This window comes from Pollachius pollachius (assembly GCF_949987615.1).
Source record: "Pollachius pollachius genome assembly, chromosome: 10".
Lineage (NCBI taxonomy): Eukaryota > Metazoa > Chordata > Actinopteri > Gadiformes > Gadidae > Pollachius > Pollachius pollachius.
Window position 1 is genome coordinate 2,221,283 of NC_136943.1, and position 17,223 is coordinate 2,238,505.

Sequence of the window (17,223 nt, forward strand, 5' to 3'; positions counted from 1 at the left end):
TCGGCACGTACAAATAGTGTCGGGGTTCATTAAACTGGGATGTGTGGGACAGCTTGACTGGGAAGAGAGACGGATGAATGTGTGAAGTGCGGAGACAGGCCCTCTGAAGCCAGCAGCTTAAAGCTAAACAGTTAATTACGCTTTATGGACTTCGGCAAGGCTGTCCCGCGCGGGGCGACGTACATAAAACACTCTATTAATCGGAGGAGACAGGGGTGGCAGGAGAGGAGGCCTGGGTTCGCCATCGGAGGCAAAATTGACATTTTTCCCTCTCTCGGACCGTGTTGCTTTGCAACAAAGCTGCTTTTAATGCGACCCCGTCCACCGGCTGAAAGGCGGTGGAGGGGCCCGGGTTCGCGGCGTCCGCGGCCCTCATGGCGGAGTTGGCCAAACACAACAGAGTAAACAGCGCTTTTCTCACACTTAACGACCGCGAGAGTGAACAGAATCAATCAGCCCAACACCCCCCCGGGCCTCTGCCCAGTCACAGGAAGAGAATTCTCCCCCCAATAATACAGCGATCTCGGAGGCCTTCTCTGCATCGTGGGCCTGAAACATTAAACAGCTCTCTGGGTATTTATGAGTTGTGTCTCAATGCTTTTGCATAATTTCTTCCCCATCTGCTGCGCATATAGTTTGCTGCTTTGTAGAAATGTTTTCACAGACACGAGACAGAAAGTCATTTTCTTCTCCCCCTGCTCTGGTTTTTATTGCAGCTTTCATGCACGTTCATTTTGTTGTGGTGATAGTTTTGAATTATCGGTCAGGCTCGGTGTGGTTTGTCGAATGTTTAATTAATGTTTCCCATTGTACGCAGCAAATCATAAACAATACTACGATGAGAAAGAAAAGACGTTCTCATAACACGGCTCTATAATGTTCATACTCGCGCCGCATGGTTCTGCATTTATGCCGCGGTGGAGAGCCGCAAACGCAAAGCGTTGTGCTTATTCAGCTGCTCGTTCGTTCGCTCGCCCCGGAGAAGTTGCTCGGCCGAGCTGACGTTGACGAGCAGCTCCTTCTGATTAAACAGACTTTTCGGATTACCCCGATTTTGCGGGATGGCGATTTGTTTACTGGGGGAAAAAACAATGAGAATAACGGAGTTTAACAACACATGGAGCCCTGCTGAGGTTGCTAGTTCCACGCCGGCCAAGCGCGCCCTGCTCCACATTACGGCTGTTTACACAAACATTCACTTCCAGCACTTGTTAAAAGAGTTTACCAGAAAGTGAAATAGAGGAAAAAGCTGCATTGGGAAAAAAAAAACGAGCATGACCACATGCGTACCACGTTCACGGTTTAATCGTCAATCTCACATTTTCTTTTTCTCGAAGTTCATCTGAGGAACCTGGTGTTTGATTTGGCAGGGCCCTGTGTTGCCACTAGACCGGGATCTGGCCGCTCGCTGGAGCCCCGGACCGGCTCGAAGATTTATGAAGCGAGGACTGAGACCTGTGTTTTTATATAGTTTTTTACACTGCTTATCAGACGCCTTCAGCCGCTTTACTGGCTTGCTGTTCGCCCGGTCCCACAGAGATACACCCCTCATGTGTTCATACCTCATGTACGCATAACATGTATTCACACCGTATGTATTCACAGCCCCTGTGGTCATGCTTCCTCTTTCTCCGCTCGGGGTGGGATTAGGGTTTCCTCTTAATTGCCTCGCGGACATAAAGACACATAGGTTCTTGGCGCGATAACGCACATACGTGTTTGGCACATGTTGGCGTGTCTGGCAGATCCTCAATGAGTTGGGGCAAGACAGGCTAAAAATAAAAGAGAGAAGTCCGGAAACACAGCGGCATTTAAAGAAGTACAACACAAGAGCCGCTGAAAGCCCCGAGAGAAAGAAACAGCGAGAGAAAGAGGGGGAAGTTAGAAAGAACTTCTGTCTTTGAACGAGGGATGGCCATTAAAATTCTTTATCTGCTAAGCGGTCTTTTAGAGCTGTGCATCCAGAATGATGGGGAACAGCAGCCAAAAGGCTGTGTATAAACAGCGTGGTCCTATAGAGAGATACTCTCTATCTGCAGCCAGTAAGCCAGGGATTTACTGCTCCCGCAATTAAAGAAACGCCACCAAACCTCCTGCATGTCAATGTGCTATGTGCCCGCACACACGAACGTGCACATGCACACGCAAAGAATCACAGATACGTCTGCATCATACACACATTTACAGATTCAAACACACACACACACACACACACACACACAAACACAAACACACACACACACACACACACACACACACACACACACACTCACTCAAGCAGCATATTAAAAAGCATACTCTTTTGGACCCATATGTGGATATTCTACAAGCACGCACACGCGCCTATAAATCGTTATCATTCTATCACCATGCTCTAAGAACTATGATAATATCATGGGATGCTTTCCTGTTACGTCCCCATAATTCTCCCCTTTTCGCTCCTCTAAATTCACCTTAGAAAACATCACCACGCCTCTCTCTGCCACCAGACACCCTGAGCACCGGTATCTTCATCAGATAAATAAAGTTGCAAAAAAACGTCCGAAATAAGAAGTTCTCAAAAAGTACTAAAAAGAAGAACTCAAGGCGGGCCGGAGATGAGAGCAGAGAGTTCGAGCCGAACCGTGCGACTCGAGGAGTCAATCCTCCATGTGACTCAGAAGTCATGAAACATCTCCCTCCGAAGCGGGCACCAGCGTCAGACCCCCAAAGCCACCGACCGTCAGACACACAGAGCACCTTCTCTTCCTGAGTCCTCCTGGCCCCCCCCCCAGGCCCACACACAGGCCTCCTGGCCTTCTGCACATCTGATTGAGGGGGGGCAGAGGTTCTCTGTTGCTAGGCAGCGAACGACCGATTCACAGTTGATCCCAGATGTTTCCCCCTTTCCAGTAAGTGCAGCGGTTATCGCTTTCTCTCTCTCGCTCTCTCTCTGTATCCCCTGCCCTCTCTCTTTCACTCTTCCCCTCATGCTTTCTGTCTGGCTCTCTCTGTCTCCCTCCCTCCCTCTCGCTGTCTCTCTGTCTCTTACTCCCTTTATTTCTCTCTCCTCGTTCTCAGTCCCCCCTTTCAATCTCCCCGACTCCCTGCCTGTCTCCCTCACTCTCTATCTCTTTTAACTCCTTGCGCCTTGCCTCAGAAACGTTGCCAGTAACTTGTTCTTTCCCCTCCTCTCACGCTCTCTCCCTCCATCTCTCTTAACTCCTCTCTCTATCTCTCAGAAAGGCAGCCAGTAACTTTCCATTGGGTCTTGGAGTAACAGAAGTAGCCTGGGTCTGATCTCCCTGCTCGCCAGAGGCCTAGTAAAACACCTTCACCACGCTGGCCCAAGCTCACATTTTCTAATAATTACAAAAGTGAGCCAGAACTCTTCTGTTTTCTTGCCCTCCTGTGCCAGAAACCATTAGCAGAACTATTTCATGACAGAATTCACTCACCGCGGGCCGGCTCAGCCTGAGAGCTCGACGCACGCTCCGACCAATGAGTTTACGTTCGTCAGAGAGCCTGAACGTCTCCCCAGGGAATGCCAGCTCCCAGCGTAAAGCCTCACACAAAAAAAAAACGAATCATTCCTGAATTATTCTACCATTTTTCATGGAATAGGAAAAAGAGAGGTTTAAATGACCTGAGCACATCTGTCGGATCATAAGTCACATAGCACTCAGTGTGTAAGCGCAGAATTAGCCCTCATACGGATGCTAAACATGCTAAAGAGCTTACAGGACCTGCAGTCATAGGGCCGCATTAGCTCCCGTGCAGATGCTGAAGTGCTTATGGAGAAGGCGCTCACATGACGCTGGCATGTGCTTCACATGTGTGGACCAACGGTAGACTGTAAAATCTAATTAGGCCATTATCCACAGTGACTCCAGATCACGGTGTGACTTGATTAAAACTTAAGAGAGCTAATTCAACCATGCAATTCTCACATGTTTCCTTTATTTTTACCTTTTTGAATCACACAGAGGGTCAGTGCTTTCAATGTGTTGAGAACATCGGCTGCCGCTTTTAATGTGATAACAATACTTACATGGGCTTTTATTGGTTTAGGAAGGCTGCCATGCATTTTTATTGTGTTAACAAAGCTGACATGTGCTTCTATTGTGTTAAGAAGACATGCATGTGCCTCTATTGTGTTAACAAGACAGAGTTGCGCTTTGAATGTTTGGAGAAGCTACAGTTGCGCTTTTATTGTGTTAAGCGCGGGGGCCTGCTGTGGACCAGAGGAGTCTGGGTAGAAGGTGGGGTGAGGGAACATTGTACGACCCCATGGTCCGGGCCTGGAGATTCCCCCCCCCCCCCCCCCCCCCCCCCCCGGAGAGAGCAGCAGGGTAATTATGACCTGATGTTTATGAGGTTTATGAGCGATGTTGATATTCCCCGCTGCGGCCCGCGTCCCGGTGGCTCCGCGCTGGAACACGCTGTCAACATGTCGCAGGATTGTTATTTTTTGCCCGGGCGAGCCTCTCATATACGAGTTCCCAGCGGACGACCCGCAAAGATCCAGAATCATAATTAGCATGTCGGCGTATCGCCTCGGCCGACGCCGAGTGACGTAGATCTTGGCCAGTTTATGAAAACAGTTTTGAAAGCGACACACGCATTAAATCCATCCATCACCGTCCCCGTTTAATTACTCGTGATAGTCTGATTACCAGAACGCCGGCCCGCAGACTTTGACAAATTCACTTTATTTTCAGCCAACGGAGAATTACCCCTCATGGGCCCCGACCATATATGGTTAACCACGGAATGGAGCCCATGATGGATACAATCTACATGTGGACGGGCACAGTGGCTAACGGCATCACAGCCTCGTCTGAGACACAAACAACGGCCACTGTTGGACGTCAACGTCACGTTTCTCACTGCGTCCTCTGTGTGTGTGTGTGTGTGTTTGTGTGTGTGTGTGTATGTGTGTGGGGGTGTGTGTGTAACAATGTGTGTAACAGTGTGTGTGTGTGTGTAACAGTGTGTGCGTGTGTGTGTGTGCGTAACAGTATGTGTGTGCGTCAAAGTGTGTGTGTGTGTGTTTGTGTGTAACAGTGTGTGTAACAATGTGTGTGTGTGTAACAGTGTCTGTGAGTGTGTGCGTGTGTGTGCGTAACAGTATGTTTGTGCGTAAAAGTTTGTGTTTGTGTGTAACAGTGTGTGCATGTGTGTCTGCGTGTCTGGGTGTGTTTGTGTCTGTGTGTGTGCGCGCACGTATCTGTGCAAGTGTGTGTGTGCGTTTGCGTGTATGCGTGCTCAGTCCAAAATACCCGGCATGGCGGAGAGTGTCACATGGTCGGTCCAGGAATGAGCGCGCTACCCTCAAGCATGACATCGGTGCCAGCCACACACAGGGGAACCTATACTTAACGGGGATAGCATGTGATTTAGACGGCAGCGGGGCCACGCATATACTCCTTTAAACTGCACATTAGCCGGCCTCCATGCAATAACAAGGGGACCTTTTATCTGCTATAAGGAGCCCACCGCTGGAGCCAAACAAACACACAGGGTCGCTGCGTCCAGCGCCACAGCGCAGGAATCCAGGAGGACAGGTCCGTTCGACAGGCTAAAAACTCTCCCATGTTTAGGTTATCGAGCCACAAAAACAAAGTGGGAATCCGAGAGGATGTTTTCTGTGTTTTTCTGTGTATCTTTGTCGAAATACCCCTGACGCACAGCGGAGCCTCCACCTACAGGCTACGCTATAAATACCGGGCTGGTTACACTCTGAAGGGGCTCTGAGTCGAACCGGCGTGGTTTGGATCCCGACTCGTGTACCGGCTCCCTTTGAAGCCATCGCGGCCGTCGTTAAACCCCCGCGCCACAGAGCGGTCACAGTGGTTTCCGTCGCTACGACGCCGCTAATCGCTACAAGACGTCCGGCGCTAGCCTCACCTGAGTCAGTGGCGGTGACCAGCAGCAGGTAGCTCCCCTGGGTCTCCCGGTCCAGCCTCTGGGTCAGGCTCAGCTGCCCGCTGGACGACAGGCTGAAGGCCCGCTCGTCGTTCCCGCCGCTTAGCATGTAGCATAGTTGCCCGTTAGCACCCTGGTCGTCGTCGCGCGCCACCACCTGGAAGGAATCAACGCGAAGCGCGCAGAGACGTAAATGTCATGGAAATTATGATTAAAACTAATCTCCAGGTTGTTTACACAAGGGCTGATGTGCCGTGCAGATGTTCTGTGTACATCTGGCCCTTGCCGAGTGTAAATATTATTTCCTATTGTTTACGGAGGCGGTAATGGGTGAAGCCTCTTCATGGCTTCTTGAACGCGGCTAATGGACGGCAGAGCAGGACTCCTCTGAAGCAGAAGACCATGAAAGGTTCCACCGTTTAACTACCAGGTGTCGCCTCCATTAGCCATTTGTGATGTCGCTAAAGGTTACGTTTACAAACCGCGTGCGATGCCTGATCAATATCACACCTGGTGGTAAAATAGGGGCCCTTAAAACCTGCAGGTTTCCATTCGTCAGGTTTGTGGAAATCAGAGACCGGGCTGGGAAATGACGGACGCATTCTGGTGGTCTCATGCCAAACTCATCCAGGCCAGGGCATACCTCGCCCACACACACACACACATACACACACACACACACACGTATCATTAGCCCAGCTAAATGCACACCAGCGCTAGCCAGCTAAACCTCTCCCGCGGGCCCAGAGAACCGCAGCCAGGCCGGGCCAGACCTGCTTGCTTTTGGGGGTGAAAGCCATGGAGCTGGAGCAGGTCCCACTCAGAGCTGAGGTCTCATTTCCTCAAGAGGAACCAGAGCTGAAGACGACCAAGTGGTCTCGCCCCAGGACCCAAACTTCTGAGCTTGTGTAATATATACTCAGTTTTGTAATCATAGTAATGTAGTTAAGGGCCTAATGCCCCTTAAACTATAATTCAACTAACGTTTTTGTTTTCATTTAATCATTTTCCTAAACTCCTTTAATTGAGCTGAACAAATTGCCATAATGTGCCTTTGTGTTTTTGTTTCTGTTACATATTTCTGCATTAATAATGGAAAACAAAAGCTCTCTTTATAACTCTCTATCTGCACTTGTTGTTATTATAATGGAAAATGTGGATGTGGTGTTTAAATAACCAATCAAATGAACATCTAGTCAGGGACTTATGAAACACTGCCTTGTTTGTCGTCTTGACAGTTCGAGACACGAACCTCAAATAAAATCTAGAAAATGCCTCTCTGGGTGAAAAACTGTGGAAGGAGTAGGGTCCCAATAATAAATCCCAGCTGGGCGGGCTGACCTGCAGGATGCTGAGCGGCAGCTTGTCCAGGTTCTCCCGGACGCTGACGGAGTACGGCGACAGCTCGAACACGGGCGGGCAGTCGTTGACGTCCAGCAGCACGATGTTCACGGAGGCCCGGTCCACCCTGGCGCTGGAGCCCCGGTCGGACGCCTGCACCGCCAGCGAGTACGACGCCTGCGCCTCGCGGTCCAGCCTCTTCGCCACCGACACCATCCCCGTCACCGAGTCGATGCGGAACTCGGCGTTGGCGTTGCCGCCGGCGATGGAGAAGCGGATCTGCCCGTTGGTGCCCTCGTCGGCATCGCTGGCGAACACCTGCAGCACGTCTGAGCCCGTCAGCGTGTCCTCCTGGATCTCCACGTCGTAGATGTTCTGCGAGAAGCTGGGCGTGTTGTCGTTGACGTCCAGCACCACCATGGCCACGTCCATGGTGGCGGAGAGCGGCGGCGAGCCCTTGTCGGTGGCCACCACCGTCAGGGTGTAGTTGGAGAGCTCCTCACGGTCCAGCTCCCCCACCAGACGCACGTCCCCGTCCACCGTGCCAATGCTGAACTTGCTCCCGAACGGCCCGGCCAGGGAATACTCCACGTAGCTGTTGGGCCCGCTGTCGGCGTCCCCCGCCTTGGCCGTGAACACCACCGTGTCCACCGGTGTGTTCTCCTGCAGGTAGGTGACCCGCTGCGAGGTGAAGGTGGGCGGGCAGTCGTTGACGTCCAGCAGGATGACGGACACCTGCGCAGTGCTGGTGAAGCGGGCCATGGGGGGCGGGGCCAGGTCCTGCACCGTGACGATGAGGTTGTAGAAGGACTGGGCCTCGCGGTCCAGGGGCCGCCGGGTGTGGAGAACCCCGTCCCGGGTGATGTTGAAGGTGCCCTGGGGGTCGCCCGACGCCACGGTGAAGAGCAGCTGGGCGTTCACGCCTGGGGGAGGAACCAACAACCTTCAGCGTACTGTCTGGCAAACGGTGGCAGATGACATGCATTCATACACGGAAGACTCTTGTTTATGGCCTATTTTTAGCAGAAAAAGGGACAAAATGAACAGAATGCACGCAGGAAGGAAGTAGTTAACGTGGCCCTGGATAAACAATGACCCCAAAAACAAACGGCCGTCCTCAGTAGAGGGTCCTGCCGTGCGTGTTTGCCTGGCATGCGTGGTTTCCTCTTTAATTGTTCCAAACATGAATCCACAACCTTTTGATTGTTAACGTGTATTTCCACAAATTGTTTGCGTAAAAAAATCTGTTGCCCGGCATCACCGTTCCTCGTCCTCCGAGCGGCGACTGCGTTCACTCAGAAGGAGACAGCTTGTTATCAAGACATGGAAACAACTACTGGCTGCACTGTTGTGGAAGAATCCCTCTCAACTTCTCACAACACAACTCCCAGACGACGTAACGGCCCGCGGTCTCAGACCCATCATGCAGTAAGCTGTCCTCCTGAAGCTCGCCCCCACCCCCCCGGTTAAAGCAATCTCAAATTGAGCGTTGGTAATTCAACTCAGCGAGGGCATTCATGCGCGATGCAGTCTCCTTCCCACACTGCGTCACATGTTTATCTGAAGACAGGTAGTCCGTCAGATGATGAAGGCTACTTCCACCCCCCCGTCCGTCCGCGAGAAAGACTGGTGGAGGTCAGAGGTCAAGGCTTAGGAAGCGCTAACAATGGCGGTGTTTTGTTTTGACAGCCGCCGGGGGCCAGCGTATTGGACGGGGGTCAGATACGAGGAACGCCGGGGCTAATCGGAATCTACGCTACGAGCCTCCGCCGGGAATGTAGGTCACGGCGACCGCGTTAGTCCTGCTTGAAGCGTTTACAACAGGAGCGGAGCACTACTGTATACGACCGTAGTGCTATTTAATAACTACCCTGGAGTTGAGCTTAAACCTGCTGGAATCGTACCCTCACCACACAACGTTCCTCTATTCTGCAGAATGTTGCTGCGAATCACTTCCAGATTCATTCGTTTCAAACGTTATGTCATGTCATCCTTATTATATATATATTATATTATATATTATATATTCTTAATACAGTATTTATATATTTGCATTTTATTTTATTTTTTCAAAAGGTTTCCTCCACTGAATACTTAGTTATACTTATTAAGTAGTCACTCTTAGTTTGTAGTTATCCTTCGTTATAAGTTATCCTTAGTTAGTGGTTAAACTTATTTAGAGCCCAGCTTCCAGAGGCAGCAAACCTGCTGCCTACTAGCAGCAGGCGGGGTCATCCCTATGTTCCCCAGGTCCTATGTTCCCCAGGTGCAAAGGGTTAGGGTCAGGTTTAGGGTTAGGGTTAGGGTTAGGGTTAGGGTTAGGGTGAGGGTTAACACTAAACCTAACCCTAACCATAACCAAACGGAGGAGAGAAATTCTAACCGATCACAGGCGAATCAGAGGCGGGGAACATAGGACCCGGGGAACATAGGACTGGGGGAACATAGATGCGCTCCCCAGCAGGCTTGCTAGCCGCTAGCACTAGAATCATTACACCACCCTAGAACTAGCTAGCATCAGACTATCTAGCATCAGCTTTGCTAGCATTAGACTAGGTAGCAGCAGACTTGCTAGCTGCTAGTGCTAGCATCATTACACCAACCAAGTACTAGCTAGCATCAGGGTAGCTAGCATCAGACGAGCTAGCAGCAGACTAGCTAGCCGCTAGAGCTATATTCATTACACCACTCTGGCACTAGCTAGCAGCAGACTAGCTAGCAGCTAGCGTTAGCATCCTTATACTACCCTAGCACCAGCTAGCATCAGGCTAGCTAGTAGCAGACTATCTAGCCGCTAGCGCTAGGATCATTATGCCACCCTGGCACTAGCTAGCATCATACTAGCTAGCAGCGGACTAGTAGCAGCTAGTGCTAGGACCATTACACCACCCTAGCACTAGCTAACAGCAGACTAGCAATCCTGCAGCTAGTTATCAGAGTAACTAGCTGCAGACTAGCTAGCCGCTAGCGTTCGCATCATTACACCACCCAATCACTGGCTAGCAGCAGAGCAGCTAGCCGCTAGCACTAGCATCACGACCCCGCAGTGCGTCCACCCACCGTCGTCAGCGTCGCTGGCGGCGAGTGTCAGGATGCTGGCGCCGGGCGGGAGGCTCTCGGAGACGGAGCGGCTGTAGGCTGAGGCATTGAAGACGGGCGCGTTGTCGTTGACATCCAGCACGTTGAAGTACACGCGCACGGCGCTGGCCTGCCCACCGCCGTCGCGCGCCCGCGCCGTCAGCACGTAGAAGCGCTGCGTCTCGTAGTCGAGGGGGCGGGTCACGTTGAAGACGCCCGTCACCGGGTTGAGCAGGAAGGTGTCGTCCTCTGCGTCCTCCTCCTCCAGGGAGTAGGTCACCTCGCCGTTCACGCCCGCGTCCGAGTCGCTCGCCAAGATGGCCGCCACAATGGAGCCTGGGAGGCGGTGGAGGAGAGACGGGAAGAGGGTGAGACCGGGAAACAGAGAGATGGATGGAAGGAACGCGGACGTGTGGAAGGGAAGACAGGAAGGCAGACAGACAGCAGGAAATGCATATAGGCAGACAGACACTATACACAATAACACATTTCCTCTTTCATTGTTTCAGCGTCAACCTCAACCTTTAAAATGAAACTGGAACATTTAACAGATATATAAGGCACAGAAAATGTGTCAGGTTCGAATCCCTTCGACAGTGCCATCAGGTGATGGGGTCGCGTCCCAGCGGTGCGTGGGTGGGGCGGGGGGCCTTACCGGGCGCGGTGTCCTCGGGGATGTCGAATGAGTACCCGGCACGTGAGAAGCGGGGGGCGTGGTCGTTGACGTCGCTCACGGTGATGTTCAGCCGCATGTCGGAGGACTGGCGCCCGTCGTCGGCGCGCACCAGCAGCGAGTACTCGGAGCGCCGCTCGCGGTCCAGCCGTCGCGTGGCCGTCAGGTCGCCCGACTCGGGGTCCACCCGGAAGCTGTCGTCGGCGCCGCTGATGATGGTGTACGTGACCAGGGCGTTGGGTCCCTAGGGAAACCCACCGAGACAACGCACACACGTATAAATAAAGCCCGCAGTAAACCCGGGTTCCTTTTGTGTCACCCGATACGTGCCACTTGTGTGCCAGGCTGGCTGAACCGCCGACCGCGCCGCGAACGTCTCCGCGCTGAGTCATGCGGGCGTGTTTACGCAGCGCGGCCCAGAGCGCTAACAGAGGACCGGCATGCGGACCCCTCTGTTTGTCTCGTTTACGTGTTCTTTGTTTCGCAGTGACTGGCTCCGGCGCGAGGCAGCGGCCCAAAACCAGAACTTAAATCAATATTTGTAGGTTTGCCGGGCCGGTTTTAGCTCCCGCTCCGGGCCAGACGGCCGGGGCCAGCTGACACTCAGGGACAGATGGAGAGAGGGTTTCTGGTCTCTGCTTCAGATCTTCAGAGGTTCTCAAGCCGCAGGATGGACAGCATCGCAGCGAGGAACATGAGAACATGAGGACATGAGAAGCTGGACCTCAAACGTCTCCTGGTTCCAAACGAAAACCCTCTGACCTATAGGCTCATGAACCCAACGCCCAGGGACCAGATCACTTCATTATATATATATATATATATATATATATATATATATATACATTTTATATGAAGAAGATATAACCATACATAAGATGTACTTCATTAACCGCTGAGAATAAAACATTAAAAATGATTCTGGAAGTAAATCTAGGAACACAATGTGGCAGAAGTGTGAGTGCATATACTTTGTAACGTGGAACTCTTTAACGTAATACAGTCATTCAGTCCCTGTTTTCCTTCCCTCGCTCTCTTATTGATTATTAGAGACAGTTAAGAATCCTGCGGGAATGAACCCTCTTTGTGAACGCCCTACAAAGAGCGTGCGTGAGGCAATAGAAAGGCATTCAAAGGCTCCCTGTCCCCTCGCCTAACCCCCTTTGTAGCCCAAAAGATCTGCCACACCACGTCTCATACTCACAGAGCTGAAATAATGCGCCACAAGGCTTTTAGGGAGAATGCCTAGGTCAGGAGAGAGAGAGAGAGAGAGAGAGAGAGAGAGAGAAAGGAGCTGAATGGCAAGTTTCCCTGTGAGGGCGCCTCTTAGTCTTTGAACTCGCAGGGCTGATAGAGTTGCTCTATAAACCTGGCTAATAGGTCCCCGGGCAGTGTGAATGTGCCCGGGCGTCAGGACACATGTGAGGGCTTTAGCCGCGGCCCTGGACCCAAGCCGGGGGCCCGCGTGACAACCGGATAAAAACCCTGGCGACAAAGCCGTTGACATTTACGTTTGTGCGGCGCACAATGACCGAGCCCAGACGACTGTCTGCGCCGGTGTCTCTCGCTCAAAAGAGAGCGGCCCGTCGGTGAGGCAGAAGAGACATCAAAGGCCGTGCCCCATTCAGGCGGGATGAAGAGGGGTCTCTGGTTACCGCCGTTAGCCGCTACGCTAACAGAGGGCCTTTCACCTAAGCCTCATGGCTGCGACGGCTTTGGGACGGTGGCACCACAGTGCGCCGCTAAAGGAGCTGTCAGGTTTATATGGGAACCGTAGAGGTGGAGGGGGGGGGGGGGGGGGGGTCGAGGATTGATGAGGCTGGTGGGAGTGGCGGTGTTAGTGGTGCTGGTGGGGTTGGTGCAAGTCATGGTGGTGGTGGTGTTGGGGGTGTTGGTGTGGCTGATTGTGGTGGGCTTGATGATGGTTGTGGTGATGGTGGTAAAGATTGGCTCACAGCCCAAAACACTAGCTCTAGCAGAAATATATTCATGTTATTAATACGCGGTCTGTATGCATGTGTCGGGTGGATGTGATTATTAATATGTCCCCTCGTGCTCTGCGGGTGTGTTGATGTTGTGAGCAGAAAAACAAGCGTGAAGACTTAAGAGCGAAAAGGAAGAAAAATAAAGGCGCACTTGGCAAGCGACGGAAACGGATTTTCAAGCGCCTGAGATCACCGTCGGCAACGGACCAAAGGATATTACCATGGTTACTTTGATGATGAGCTGAAGGTTCTGCTCTCGATTCAGACTTTAACGGGGGTGCTGGAAACACCACTCTGGGTAACTTCTAGAAAGCTGAAAAACGAAACAAGGACTAAAAACGAAAAAAGAAAAAACGTGAGTTAGGTCAGAGACGACGCTTCAGAGGAAATCCTTCAGGATTCAATTCCCAATAAAACTGTTTAGGAACGTCAATGGGGAAAATCCGAGCTCAACGATCAATACTAAATGGTAAATGGACTGTATTTATGCAGCGCTTTTCTAACCAGTGGCCACTCAGAGCGCTTTACAGTATTGCCTAACATTCACCCATTCATGCACACATTCACACACCGACGGCGGAGTCAGCCACGCAGGGCGACAGCCAGCTCGTCTCCAGCATTCAGGGTGTAGCGTCTTGCTCAGGGACATCTGACACCGGGGGGGCCGGGGATTAAACAAGCAACCTCCCGGTTACCAGCCAACCCGCCCTGCGTCCTGAGCCACATGCCACGCAATACTAAAACAACATTTAACGGACATGACACGGGTCTAAGGGAAGAGGGCGGTCGCTACCATCGAACTCTCACAGTCATCATCAGACGACCAGAGTCCTCTCCCTCCTCTCCTCTGTCCTCCTCTGTCTCCCAGAGTCCTCTCCCTCCTCTCCTCTCAGTCCTTCTCTGTCTCCAAGAGTCCTCTTTCTCCTCTCCTCTGTCCTCCTCTGTCTCCCAGAGTCCTCTCCCCTCGCCTCCTCTCGGTCCAGACCGTTACAACTCTGTGTCGCTTTAACCTTCTCTGGCTTATTGAATTACCAGAGAGGCTGGGGCCCCTACAGAGGGGGGTACTGCTGCTCATCTTAGGGCCCCGCTGTCATCAATCAGGACTCGAGGTCTGGCAATCCCATCAGCCACCTGGGCCTCGCCGTCCGGTGCCCGGCACTCGCACTCTGACAATTATTTCTGTGATACGGTCCGTGAGGTGTGTGTGTGTGTGTGTGGGCGGAGATCAACATGTCCACACTCTGACACATTCACACACATAAACACGCACACGTGGACGTCAACACACACTGGAAGTACATTGTCACCCCGGGCTTTCCTGCTGATAGAGCACATTCTGCCTGTCCATGAACAGTTCACTCACAGACAAACACACGCACAGGCACACATACAGGCACACACACACATACACAAACACACACACACACACATTAACACACACACACACACGCATACACATAAATTCACACTCTTGCACTCAGTAAAAGCCCATATGTCCTCCATTGAGCCGACTGTTATCCTGACCTTGCCTTGAACGTTTAAGGCTGACTTCAGCGTCCTCCACGGACGGTCAGGCTTGTTGATGAGAGGCGGGAAAGGCTCAACCAATCAAACGGCAGCATTGGGCCGGAGGGCGTGTTCCGCTCCGGAGCGGAGCAGAAGGAAACTCATTCAGTACCCCAGAGGATTCTGGGAGCATGCGCCGGTCGGAGGTGTGAACCCGACTGCCAGCGGGGAGATCAGCTTCCTGTACGTCCGGCCAGCTCGGCCAATCAAAACACAGGATGATGGAAACCAGGAACCTCTTGGGGAACGTTGCCTTGACAACCGTGGCCTGAATACTGTCTTGCGCAACTCACTTACTTTATTTAACGTGATTCCTACAACTACTTGTGCTGGGACACCGTATTTCACATCTGGGATTCATAAAAAAATTATTTTCTTCTGTTATCTTGATGTCTGTGCAGTACTGTTTTGTTGGAACTTTTCCACGCTTTTTGACATCTTATTTTGAGGTAACTCAACCAGCCCCCCCTGACTGAAGTTGTGTTTCCTGGAGCGACTTGCATCCGATGGCGCAGGATTTAGACTCTCGTCGCTCCGTCATCGCCTACAAATTCAGGTTGTCCTCAGCCTCACTGATGAGTCACTTTATTACACCGAAGCATCTGCTAGATTAATACAATCCGTCAGGGTGTATGAGGCACCGTTTCAAAATAAGCTCTTTGTTTGAGTGGGCGGACTGCGAATAAAATATGTCCATGTTACCAAAAAAACAAAACAAACCAAACAACCACCACACCTCGAAGTGAAGGCTGCATTTAACAGATCCGACATCCAGCGCTCCGTTCTGGCCATCGCCCCTGGAACCCACTCTGTTTAATTTCGAGGCTAATCTCACACTTGGAGAACTCTCCTAAACACCCAATGTTCTCCTCTGGTTCAGCTGGAACGGCTCTACCTGGGACATTCCTTCCAGGTCATGTCAGAATGCTCATTAAGGAAATGCCTTCTGTCCGAGAGCACAAAAGGCAGAGCGGACATGGTGAGAACCAAACCACCAGGGGCCCGAGGAACACTACTACAACGCTGCACCCCTTTTATCCCGTTCTCTCCCCCCTTTTTACCCTCCATCGCAGCCCTAGCCGTCGGCTGGAAGGAAACGGGTGTAGCAAACCATAGACGCGTAGCAGCCGGGTCTTAAAGCCTGACACATGAGTCCCACATGTGACTGGCTGGGCTATGATGTCTGTATCCAGAGCCAGTCAGATCTCCCAGTTCAGCTGGCGCTCTTGGCTTTTGCCATATGCTTCAACACATGTTGAGTTTTTTCTCAGGGCGCCGGTGCCATCGCGAGGCTCAGCGTCAGCGCGACTCCGGCTTCCTGCTTTAGGATGTGGGCAGCGCGTTGGCCGGCCTTGTATCTGGCTCAGAGAGGACAGAGCTGGAGTTGAGCACAGGCTCCTATTTAGCAACCTATTCGTGGTAGCGCAGAAGTTTGGCAGAGGCTTCTCTGAGGCCTGTAATTCCTGAACGACGCCAGTTTATTTTAGTGCCTCAATTTCTCTCGCTCTTCGCACCAAGCAACATTTTTCCTCTCTCTCACAAAAATAGGTCGCAGAGCCTAAAACCCGACTTGGTTTTTTAATTAAACAGTTTGAGGTTCAGCCTGAGACGGTAAGACTCTGTAGCGGGCTTAACTCGACACGCAGGACAGCGAGAGGAGCGACAGAAGGACGGTGTGGTGTGATCTCAAAACCACAGGCTGGACCTCTCTGTTATCAAAGCCTGAGAAGTTCTCCAAGTTCTCTCGTGAAGAAGGAGATAAATAATGAAACGATGCCCTCCAGGTCGCCGTGTTGAAAACATAGACCCCTTTCTGACGGTTAGGGTCCGTACAGACGCAAGATAAAAGCCCTGGGAGCAGGACCCCTCCAGGTCCCCTCCAGGACCCGGGGCGTCCAGAACTCTCTCAGGGTGAGTCTGCTCTGCTTTTGCGTCGCAGCTGAGGCAACAGCTGGGCAGTAAAATAAGTGTGGCCTCATAAGTAAATGTTAAATCTGAGCCTTTTTATTCCCGCCCTCGCCCTAATCTCTGTCTCCTTCCACTAGTTTCCACTCCTGTCTGTTGTTTCCTTTGGCGAGGTGTGACAGGCCTTTTTCGAGGGGGGAGGGATCTTTGGCGAGGGGTGAGAGACCTTTGTCGAGGGGGAGGAACCTTTGGCGATGGGTGAGGGACCTCTGGCGAGGGGGGAGGGACCTTTGGCGGGGGTGAGGGACCGCAGCCCTTGGCAGGGGCCAGGGGTTTGGGGCTTCTCACTTACTGTGGGATTCAATGTCCACAATCTGCCTGGAGCAGCGAAAGATGGAGGCTTTTGCTAATTGAGGCCGATGCCGGTGATGTCATGGCGACTACGGTGGCCGCGGAGGGACTATCAGAGCGTCGGATGGGGAAATGGATCTGTGAGCAGCGCTGGCTCTGTGCCCCACACTACCTGCCTTCGGCTGGCTCCGGTGTCGCAGAACACGGGGCTGGTGAGGAGGATTTCTGCTTACGTCCGTGAGAGTGTGAGAAAAGGAGACGGGAGGAAGAGGGAAAGGAGATACCGGCCTAAAGGTCGGAAAGGGCAGACTAACATTGTTGTTTCTTGCTTGGGTTGGTATTAGTAGTACTGCTGCGATGTTGTTACACCTTCAGAGTGAAGGACTTGCTGATGATGCAGTGGTAAACTTATTCAGA

At 52.0% G+C, this 17,223-nt stretch overlaps 1 protein-coding gene across 1 annotated transcript in view; it reads right to left on the minus strand.

Moving 5' to 3' along the window:
* fat4 (FAT atypical cadherin 4) overlaps positions 1-17,223 on the minus strand; it is a gene marked incomplete at its 5' end in the record, with an annotated part of 96,253 nt that overhangs the window by 30,645 nt on the left and 48,385 nt on the right. Inside the window, 4 exons of the mRNA XM_079744669.1 lie at positions 5,890-6,064; positions 7,249-8,171; positions 10,309-10,662; positions 10,982-11,243. Coding sequence (XP_079600795.1) covers positions 5,890-6,064; positions 7,249-8,171; positions 10,309-10,662; positions 10,982-11,243 — 1,714 coding nt within the window. The remainder of the gene's footprint in view (positions 1-5,889; positions 6,065-7,248; positions 8,172-10,308; positions 10,663-10,981; positions 11,244-17,223) is intronic.